Source organism: Phragmites australis, chromosome 15, assembly GCF_958298935.1.
Source record: "Phragmites australis chromosome 15, lpPhrAust1.1, whole genome shotgun sequence".
Taxonomy (NCBI): Eukaryota; Viridiplantae; Streptophyta; class Magnoliopsida; order Poales; family Poaceae; genus Phragmites; species Phragmites australis.
This window is the reverse complement of record NC_084935.1, coordinates 1,576,591-1,587,876: the sequence shown is the minus strand read 5'-3', so window position 1 is coordinate 1,587,876 and position 11,286 is coordinate 1,576,591. Positions and strand designations below refer to the sequence as shown.

General features: G+C 42.5%; 2 protein-coding genes across 2 annotated transcripts; both read right to left on the bottom strand.

The window, feature by feature from the left end:
• Positions 1-120: 120 nt before the first annotated feature.
• On the bottom strand, positions 121-6,922 carry LOC133892319 (uncharacterized). Its single transcript, XM_062333008.1, has 11 exons — positions 6,657-6,922; positions 5,404-5,517; positions 4,433-4,584; positions 3,755-3,848; positions 2,862-2,932; positions 2,690-2,796; positions 1,789-1,910; positions 1,495-1,583; positions 1,096-1,155; positions 755-859; positions 121-518 (listed from the first exon to the last, which is right to left on the bottom strand). The coding sequence occupies exons 1-11, from the start codon at positions 6,850-6,852 to the stop codon at positions 402-404; spliced, it is 1,227 nt and encodes a 408-aa protein (XP_062188992.1). The 5' UTR covers positions 6,853-6,922; the 3' UTR covers positions 121-401.
• A 1,099-nt stretch (positions 6,923-8,021) lies between these two features.
• Positions 8,022-10,346, bottom strand: LOC133891991 (GDSL esterase/lipase At2g23540-like). Its single transcript, XM_062332727.1, has 5 exons — positions 9,837-10,346; positions 9,539-9,669; positions 9,191-9,439; positions 8,823-9,078; positions 8,022-8,716 (listed from the first exon to the last, which is right to left on the bottom strand). Exons 1-5 carry the CDS (start codon positions 10,093-10,095, stop codon positions 8,493-8,495), a joined length of 1,119 nt encoding a protein of 372 aa, XP_062188711.1. The 5' UTR covers positions 10,096-10,346; the 3' UTR covers positions 8,022-8,492.
• Between the last annotated feature and the right edge of the window lie 940 nt (positions 10,347-11,286).

Below are 11,286 nucleotides of genomic sequence, written 5' to 3'. Positions count from 1 at the left end.
AAGATGGACTACTACTATCAACAGTATTGGCAGCAAGTACCATCAGGTTGTTTGCAGTACAAAGGCCACGAGAGGATGACTTTCTCAGGAGAAGCCATCTGGGCACATGACAAGAGTTGATGAATGAGTTAACTGCAGGTTTCCAGCCAAAAAATAAAAAAGCTTTGAACCGTTGATTCAACAAAGGAATCAAGGTCATAAGTCGCTATCACAATAGAGCGCGCCGTGTGGCGCGCGCCGGCATACACATGTTATTATCGGAGAGGCTAGCTCTACCCGTGCCAAGTTAAACATATCGGATCAAAATGGTTGGGCGCTGATCTTGGTTTGCCAAAAAGCCGTTCCTCGGGTATCAGGTATTTCGGCTGTTACATCGTCCGGCAAGCCGTGCATCTTCTTTACTAAGCTGCTTGGAGCTGAGGGGTAAGCTTGTCCAAATCCACAGGAATATCGAGGCCTGACTTTGTCAGGCAATTGACCATTGTTGGGATGTCCTTGATCAAAGCTTCCTCCATCGCCTGATAAATGTAGAGATGTTTTGATATTAGACGAGTACATATAACAGACCCCAAGAATGTATACAGCGTTCAACAGTTACGAAAACAGTAAAAGTACCTCATTGTAACGGAATACTACTTCTAGTTAATTTGCTTCCGAAGTGTAATGTCAGTGGGAGAAAATAATTCTGCAGGGTGCCAAAAAACTACCATATTCCTGAATGTGGCAAAATTGAACCAAAAATCATTTATCTCACCTTCCTATCATCTTTCTTCTGCCTTCTTATCACCTCTGTAGGCCATTCAGCAATCAACTTCTGGAGTTCATCCTTGACAAATGGTTTCTTCTGATCAGGCAAATGCTACATGCAACCATAAATTTTCATCTGGTGAACACGTCTTTTCAAGGATTTTATATGCAAAATGAAAGGCTAACTACTCACTATTTTGGCATAAAGATTCAGTGGAGTTTGTCAAGAATATGTTCGGATTCAAAATGCCAAAAAATAGCATGAGTTGGTATTATGCTGTTGGAATGAAGCAATTCCCCATATTTTACTAATAAAAGTCTGATGGCAATTAGCATTGTGTACCCAACCTTGTTAAGGAGTTTAATAATGGCAGCGGCACATTCCGGCTTGTGTTCAACCAGAAAACCCTGCAACAAAACAATTCATAATGAATATGAGATCAGAAACATGAAGTTGCTCCTATGTAATTATGCTCAACGAAGCAATGGATCAACTCCACCTATGTAGTTACGCTCAACAAATGGGTAAAAGTGATAACACAGACCCGTGGATCATGACGTAGCAATGTGATATGCTACATTAAATACTACATAGTGCACTATTGCTACTTAACATGATAGGTCGAAAAGCACAGAAGTAAATCAAACAGTTCAACTTCGCAGCAAAAAAATATAATAAAAAACTAGAAAGAGCAATACTATAGTTTACCACTTCCGTTTAATAATGTCCATTGTAGGAACAATTACCTTTGCGCATGCAAAACCTGTTGCAAGAGTATAGTATTTGACAGACTTGCCTCTTAGACTATTTATATTCCAAATAGCTTGAGAGTCTCCTGCAGAAGCAGAACTGTATATATCAGGAATGTCATAACTCTAAAAAGGTTTATGGAAACTTAGATTTGACTAGCAAGCAATAGAAAATGACTATTTCATAAAGATCTTTGATAACAGCAATGCCCCCTGGATCTTATCATGCAGGTAAGGTGACTTCCTCAGAACTGAGCCATGCAAATGTCAATGAATAATCAAACTGCTTACCAACTTTGGCAGCAAATTCCATCCAAATGTCAAATGCAGTACGATGCAGCTTGACGCCAGCATTAACAAATCTTTCAGCGTATTTTGAGAGTAAATCCCATCTATCAGCGTTATAGCAGATGCTGCATAAGACAATATAAATCCATGAAATTAATATCGAAAGGAGCATGGAATCTTGAAAGCAAAAGAATGAACCAGGAAACCTGGAATAGAGATCAATAGTAACAAGCTTTCTAGGCTACCATTTCTATACAATTCGCATGATTAGATATGCCTCAGTCTGGTCATTCAATAGGACTCCTAGCTAATACCCTTTTTTAGGGGAATTACAGCAAGGGAGTCCCCTGCTGTGGTAAATATATTAAAGAAAGGGAAAAGAAAGCACTATATAACAAAGGAGTTTACAACCGTCTAGAGAGCCACGATGCAGTGTCAAGACTAAGGGGATGCCTCATCCTATGTACATGCAAATTTACATTGTAAATAAACTGTCCTTCCAAGAAAAAAGGAATGTGGCTGTCTTTGAAAGATGCAGTTATTTCTTTGTTTCCAAATTTCCCAAGCTGTGATGATGAAAATCTCCACGAAGAATTGATTATGAAAGTCAGTTCTTGCCTTCTTCATCATGTCAAAGAAACTAATACCTATTTATTAGTTAATAGTCTACTAAGATAACATTTCGTTGAGTTATTTTTTAAAAAGAAAACAAGGACAAAGTGACTCAGAACTATAACACAAATATACAGGACTGATATGACACAAACACAGGAACCAATTTAATATCTCTAGTACCTAATTATAATTTTTCGCATTTATCTAACTGGCCAGGTTTTGGTGTTCAGCGTACTATAGTATGAAAACAATGGCATGCAAACATTATTGAAAAGCAATAATAATATACCTGAAAACTATATCAGCAGTGCCTGGTTGCAATGGCAAGGAATTTCTCCTAAGGACTTGCATTATGCTTTCCATTAGTTTAGTATCATTGTGCTCTTTAGCATGTTGCTGCAAAAGGAGGGAATCATAACCAAGAAACTTGGAAAGTGATAAGAGTTAATATAAATGAATACCAGTAGATAATGAGCAGAACCAATGGTTGGTGTTATTCCATAAACATTATGCTTCCATAAAGCCTTCAGCCCTGCATCGGTGACATAGAAGTGAATTAATGGGAGTAATGGGACAACTCCAAACAGAAACTGGCTCAGAAAAGTTTAATATGTCTAGTGCTCTAGTTATGCAAAGCACACAACTTGAAAAATGAAAAAAAAACTTATAATGCTTCCAGGCAGTACATGGATGTTAACATCTTCATGTATGATGTTAACATCTTCATGTATGAGATAATGTCATGTATGCTTTAGCATGTCAACCTTGTTTATTGCTTCCTAACGAATGAACTTGAGAAACTTGTGACAAGATTATTTAATGAAAACTTATGTTGCTAACGTAATGTATCACAGCATAGCAGAACAAATAGGTGGTATATCATTTTCTTTCTTGTTTGAATATCTATACATCATCCTTGTTATCATTCGGATGCAAGGCACAAGGTCTCTCCCAGAACATCTAAAGCTGTACAGACTACAGAGAAAAAAACATCAGAACCCTGATTAAACAGAAAATAAATAAAACAAGCACACGCCCCATCAACCAAGGTAACAAATAAAAATAAATCTATTACTCCCTCTGTTCTTTTTTGTTTGCAGTTGTTGATTTTTCGCGGTCTTCAAGGTGCACCTTTGACTACTACTTTATGCAAGTAAACATTAATGTGGACTAATAAATTTATACTTTTATGAAAGAATTTCGAAAGATGAATATAATAGTATCATTTTTATACAACGATTATTGATAGGTTTGAACGTATAAGTGGTCAAACTTAAGAAACTTTGATGGCACGGATCCTAGGACTACAAACATAATAGAACGGAGGGAGTAGAAGTTTAGATAGGGATCATACCATAGTCGAGGGCGCCTACACGAGCACAAGCTTCAGTCACTTTCATACAGAGATGGTCATTGAAGTTTGCACTGATGCGAAGATTTGATAGTCTCTGCATCAACAAGTGTTCATTTAAGATAGCTTCTGGTAACGGAACAATGTTTAGGAAAGTATGACAACAACCCTGCCCATCTATGTCCAGAAACATCAGTTACATATTACTGAGAAAACTACTAACCACTAATATAAGGAATAAAAAAAGACAGACACGGACATTGTTACTTTTCAAGAAAAAAAATCCTGTGTCACTAATCTAAAAGTGTTTTCATATTTCAGTCAACATCACAATACCAGACCATACACTCTTCCATATGTATGTTTAAAATAATCTCTTGAGAATTTTGTCAGTACCAACATATGACGGAAATTCTATGTTAACTCATCTGAATCCATAAGCATCTCTTTCTCATAGAAACTATAAAAAAAAAATGAATCCTGAAAACCAATATTAAATAGCTTCTTGTAACTGTACCCACATGGGTGGTGATGGTACTAACAAATGTGCATATACTCAGATAATACTACTGTAGGTTATACAATGTACTGAGATGTCTTTATAGTAAACAAAAGAAGCATAGTCAGCCGGGGTAGCACAAAGAAGCATTCTTAACATGTGGGGAAAATTTAGGGGCTTACAAATACTCTTAGCTTCTGCAAAATCTGAGAAAGAAGTTTGATGTCCTCCTTATTGGAGCAGCTGCTGATCATTGACCACAACCACGCATTTGGAGGCATAGTCTCGGCTTCAACAGATTTCAACATTTTTTGGTACAGCTCCTCTACAGCTTCTGTGGCCATCCATGACATTAGCAAATGGAAATACGATATTAAGAAAAGTATCCAAAGGAACAGGCTAATGACAATTAAGAAAACCATTGCCTGATGGATAAATATATGAAGCATACAGAAACAGTTAACTCATTCCAAAAGAAACACAAGTAAAATTCAACAAAAAACATAACAGATTGAACTATTTCATATTTGTTTTACTTGGTGAAAAGTGATTGAATTTATCTGCGAAAATGTAACATACAACACAAATTAAACATCTACAGGCAAGAACAAAATGTCAACTTCATGAATCTAGCAGAGCCAACTGGGATAAATTATCATATCATAACCTTCAATTTTAAAAGTAGAGTCAGAACAAAACTCTGTGTTTTTGAATTACAGCCATGAATCACTTACATGAGAAAAGCTTAATAGAAAGACATAGCGAAGATTACTGGCGAGATGGTAAAGTACATTGATGAGTCCAGATGGTATATGGTTGGTGATCCTCTTGTTGCTAACTTAGTGCTGGTATGAACTAGGTTGCTACTTATCTCAGTACAGGAAAACATGATCTAAATGCATACACGTATAAATAACTTTAGTTCATCTAGTCAATATTGATTTCAACATCTATCAAGGTCCTCCAATATATTACAAGACAGAAAATAAAATGTCACGAATATTAGAAAACTGTCTAAATTAACTGGAACTGGGATTTCTATACATGCACATATCAATGAAATACTAAAATAAACAAAATGCTACAGCTTTGACTGATACGGATCATAGGAAGTAAAAGCAGATCAATGCAGAACATAGTGTCCCAAAATAACCTGTAGGGTGATCAATGTCACTGGATTCTGTTGAGAAGTGAGCCGTTGCCATGTGATAGTGCACTGATTTTTCACTTCGCCACTGAGAAGTCATGGTTGGCAATAACACTTTACCTAATTTATCGAAAAACAATTTAGTCAGCAGAATTTAATCAATCCAAAATAATTTAATCAATAATGCAATGAATTGGTGTGTAAAGAACTAAATAAGTGTTTCACTGCAACAGTTAAAGGTCAGTTAGCTTGGCTGCTTGCAAGGTATTTGCAAAACCCTTTTCATCTTGAAGAAAAATTAAATTCATAGCAACAAAAAATGCTCAAGAAGGATCAGAGGTAACAGAATGATAAATTTAGAGACACGATTCTGTGCACTCAATACATGCTTCTATGCGAATAACTGCCCACAAATGATAAAAAAGTGAAGACTGTTTAGAAATATCAGTTATCTGGTATGATTATCAATGCAACTACACATTCCCGCCATCTACACTCATGTCATCAAATTGTTTCACTAGCTATTGAAACCATTCGGTGTCAGTAGACAATATGAACCAAGACAAGACACATATAGCGCTATGACTTAAATACTTAATCCACTATTGATCCCATACTCCGTGATAGGGGTTGTCAAAAGGATACAGTTGAAATGTTGAAGCAAATATATATATGCAATAACATAGAGAAAAATAGTACAGCATAAAGCAACTGCTGAATCAATCTCAGCTAAATCCAGCACATCATTTTTTCGAAAACGCACCATACGCGTATTTCATTAAGGATAAATCCAGCACGTCATTTACGAAATGCTCAGCAAACATGTCTCCCTTCAACCCCAGAGTTTAAAGGAAAAACCATATACGCGTCAAAAAAAATCCCCAAACATCGACTAATTGATCATAGACAACGTCAAAACTACCAGGCAAGCCATATGCGCTCGTAGAGATTCCGAGAGATGACCCACTGAAGAACATCTCCGTCGCCCTAAACCCTTAAACCCTCGTGAGCCACTGGGATCCCCTGATCCCCACGGACCTCACCCTTCGGCACTTGCCTGAGAACAGGAAAAGGCTTGACAACATGAACCCGTGCGCACGCATGACCTTGAGACCGCACGGCTAGCATTTAGCACGGCACACGCACTGCGCGCTCACAACCAGTTGGACGAAATGCCGCGCCACGCAACCCGCAAGCAGCGCATTGGGATCACCACGAGCAGACGAGGCAGTTGAAGGATTCGAGACAAGAGAGCTCACCGGGTGATTGGGAGACGAAGCAGGAGGAGAAATCCCTGGCATGATGCGGAGAGGACGGCGAGGCGGGGACGCCATCGAGACGGTGCAGGAGGGCGCCTGATGCGCACCCGAGGCGAGGGCCCGAGAGTACGCCAGGGATCCCGGAGGTCGCCGGGGACGCGAGGAGCCGGCGGGCGCGCGCGGCGGCGGGCAGCATGGCTTCTGCTTCTCCGTGCGGCGGCCGGAGGGGAGCAACTGGAGAAGTCTGCGAGGAGGAAGGGAAGCGCACAGAGTTGGGCCGTGTAGTGCTGCCCAAGTGGGCCGGGCTAAGTGGGCCGGCATGAGGCACATGGATTTCGGTCCGATTCGAACACGGCACGACGGTAATCGGGCTGGGCCGGCACTGCATGGTAAGCCGGGCTGAACGATGCAGCCCAGCCCGGCTAAGTCACCCGCCGCCTCGTCCTGCCGCCACCCCGCCCTGCTGCATAGAGTTGGGCAGTGGGTTCATATTATTTGGGTAATTGGGCTGGCTTTAGTGGGCTGTGGGTCCAATTTTTATTTTTGACAACGGAAACCCATTTCCATTACTTTTGATAAGTGATGACGGAATAGTTGACACGCGTCCAGAATCTTAAATTACAAAGAAAAATGTCCGCCACATATTCCCGTGTACTCCGTGAAAAAACAGTTTGCAATTGTTTTTTTAAGTAATACTCTGGCATTGTTGGCTAATCTATCGGATTGTATCCAGATTTTTTGTTGCTAGCGGTTTAATGGCAAAAGAAACACATAATATTGTCATACGAGCCTCGACCTCCTTCTCCCAATTGCTGCAATCGTCTTCTTTGTCATCAGCACCATGAGATCAGACATCACTCTTACTATGTCTATGACACATGATGCAATCGGAAATTGTCTAGCAAGCCTTATTTGTTAGCCGCCCTGTGTTTGGGCGCAATTTAAAAATCTAGCCGGGCGACAAGAGTCTAGTCGTGTAAATTTAAAAAACGGACGTCTAGTTTTGGAAATAAAAATTATTTAAAAAATTGATTTGGCTATAGGTCATGTAGCATTGTTGTTCTCAATTAATTTGGGCGTATGATTTGATTGGATGGCGGAGATAGGTCCAATTAGGATTTGTAATTTATTTCTTTTTTTCCAACTATGTATTTTGTTTATTTTTAAATCAAGTGTTCGAATTTTTGTTTATAATTCGGCTTCCAGCTTTTTAGCTTGGACCTAGTGGTTAATGGAAGCCACTTTCCATCTCAAAAGAAAAAAGAAAAGTAAATTTAAAAATTGCATTTATGTGCTCAAAATTATCATAAAATTACATATTTCGGAGGCCTTATTATAGAACTACATATGTTTTGCGCATATTATCATAAAACAACACATTTTACCTGGGAGAAATGCTATCGGGACCCACATGCCTTTGCTTACTCCAGAGTAACTGACATGTGGGCCTCATCCAAAAAATGTAGTTTTCTGATAATATATGCATGCACACTATGGGTCATCTCGTGACAAGGACTTCAAAAGGTGTAGTTTAGGGATAATTTTGGGCATATAAGTGTAGTTCCCTGAAATTTGCTCAAAAAAGAAAGTACACAGTGGCTTAGTGCTGAATGCTTTGAATGACAAAAATGTCGTACTATCTGCATTGTGCGACTGGCTCACAAATTAAATAAACATGCCAAATCAATCTTCTCGCACCGCGAAAATAGGCCACAGTTGAGCACTTTCTCCCAGATCAATAGGCGGAGATATCATGCAGTTGCACACGCGTAAGCCGTAGAGGAAAGGCAAAGCTCGACGTCGACGCCAAACGATCCGTCAGGTAGGGGAAAACCACTAGAGGGAGAAAAGCTTCCTGAGATTCATGGGCGATATGTACTTGCTGTCGCCGTCGACGATGTACTTGGCGAGCAACACGTTCGCCGCCTCGCTGGGGTGGTACGGGTCCCAGAACACGTGCTTGTCCCGGGCGTCGCACATGCTCGACGTCGGCCCGCACGGAACGAGGCCGTCGTACGACCCGCCGTTGCCGCAGCACGCCATGCTCGCCGTCTCAAACCCTGCAAGAACCCACCCCGGCGGCCCACCGTGTTCTTCTTGGTCAGAAACCCTGCAAGAACCTCTGGAATGTGCACAACAAGCCAGCTGATCGAGAGACACACTTACCGTAGGTCTGGTAGTTGGTGATGAGCTCCATGACGAGGTCGTAGACGTTGGCGAGGCAGAACCGGGCGCCGGGGAGGTTGTCGTTGAGCTCGATCAGCAGCTCCCTGAGCCGGCCGTTGTACTGCACCGCGAGCTGGTTGGGCAGCTTCACGCACTCGTCCTCGCCCACCCGGTTGATCGTCTTCTGGTACGGGATGCACCCCAGCGGCCCCACGTTCACCACCACGAACTTCCTCGCGTCCAGCGTGTACAGCCTCTGCAAGAACAGACGCCAATGTTCAGAATCTGGCACGGCAACCAGACGCTGAAGGTCGCTTGTGCCGCCATTGTTCTGCGTGGCAATTGAAGCTACGGAGCGCAGCGCGCACCGTGAGCTGGTCTCGGAGGTGGATGATGAGGTCGTTGATGAAGCCGTCGGGCGACTCGGCGACCCGCGTGCCGGCGGAGAGGACGGGCATGAGGTAGTTGTTCAAAAAATCGTTGGACCCGACGGTGACGGAGAAGATGGCCTTCTTTCTCAAGTACTTCTTGGCTCTGTCCCTGCCCAGCAGAGCGTCCAGCTGCTTCCTTGTGATGTTGAAGTAGTCTACCTGCAGGTCCATTCCGATCCTGTTCACCTGATCGAAGCAAGAAATTAATGGATGGCCTTCGGTTAGTATGTGACTGGAACGATTGTCTGAAGAAATTGGGGATGGAAGGATCGTGGATGGACTCACGAAGATTCTCCCTGTTCCGTTCAGTATCCCTGCACCTCCCGACGCGTAGTTCACGCCGTTCAGTAGCGCGCCGCCTGTCGTGTTAGGGGCGAGGAACGGCGGCGAGTAGTCTGCCTGGCCCAACATCTCTCCTGGAACGGCACAAGACGAAGTTCAGATCCAGAGCTAGCGGTGCAGAGTAAGCAAGAGAAATTGTTGCGTGGCTCCAGATTTTCAGAAGTGACAGAGTCTGCAACACTTTGTAATCAGGTGGTCATATGCAGAACACTGATGAAATGATCACACGCTGACGGCTCACCGATGATGTCAGCGATGGTCCTGCCGTTGGTGAACCGGCCGGTGGGCATGCCGCCGGACGCGGCGAAGTCGATGCCGTTGGGGGTCATGTTGGCCTTGGACAGCGAGGGGATGTAGTTGTTGTTCCCGGCGTCCACCAGCGAGTCCCCGAAGATGAAGGACGCCCCGGACCCGAACTCGTCCACCACCTCCCCACTCACCCCAGCCACCGCCGCGAAGAGCGCCACCACGACGGCGGCCATTGCCACCGCCCAACCCATGATGCTTAACTCTCGCAGCAATCACCAGGCTAACACAACAGCATGCACTACTTGCACAAGAAGCAGTGGCAAGCGAGGTATATAGGTAGCAGCCGATAGAAGTAGGTGATCGGACGACACCTCTCCACTACTTCTGGAGCTCCATGGAGCGAGGGAGGAGCAAGGAGACAGCTTGCCAATGGAGGGAAATTCTTGGGGTTCCTTGCCGATGCATATTTGATACGGTGGACTAGGAAAGTCTGTTTGTGCAGGTGTTTGGTTTGACGGTTGTGGTATAGGCAGTGAGCTAGATATGGCAGTTAAACAAACAGAGCCTTTTGAGGTACCTATCACCTGAACATCGTAACAAGTCAGCATGGTTGATGCGATTTGGTGGCGGTTCAGTTTAGGTGGCCTGAAATTCACGTTAAAGAGGCAGCTAAGTCAAACCAAAATAACTGACCCTGGATTTCCATAAGGATACGACGAGGATAAAGACCCTCTTTAACCTGAATTCTAATTGATTGGATATCTCGTACTGATGTTTATCATGCGTCCGAATATTAATATGGTAATCTTCGTCGATTACCAAAAACGTGATGTTGCCGGTGCGGTCTCTGTTTTCTTGACGAGATGTTGCGGGCGAGCTGCTGCCTGCTGGTGATGAGATGACCAAAGAAAGCGTACTACCGTCCTCTGCTCAGGACTTGACTGGGCCTTTAACCCCGGCCCGTCTCAAAGCATGGCTCAGGACTCTTACTCCATCAGCATTTCCAAGCATTTGCACCAACACTCTTGACTTTTTTTTTTGTTGAAAATAGACTTTTCTCGGCTTATATGGAAAGCCAAATTAGGCAGCACATAGTTTTTAGTATCTGGTAAGGCTACCAGCTTACCAAGACCACCTAGACTACTGAAACAAAGCCAGCTATCGGGATACAGCTCTCCATGAGCTTAGAAATACGAATACATCTGAATGTCAGTGACTAATGGCAGAGTAGCTTGTAAGACACTCAAACAAAGACAAGTTACAACTCAATGATGTCAGAAAATCTCTTGAGTAGGTGAGAAACACTTCATCCATTCTATTATGCAGGAGATAATCTTCTTAGCTTTGAGAATACTCCCTCTATTTAGAAATAGTAGGTGTATTTCTTTTGAGCTCGTATTCGAAGTTGGATTTTAATTAAGATTTTCTTATAAATATATTAT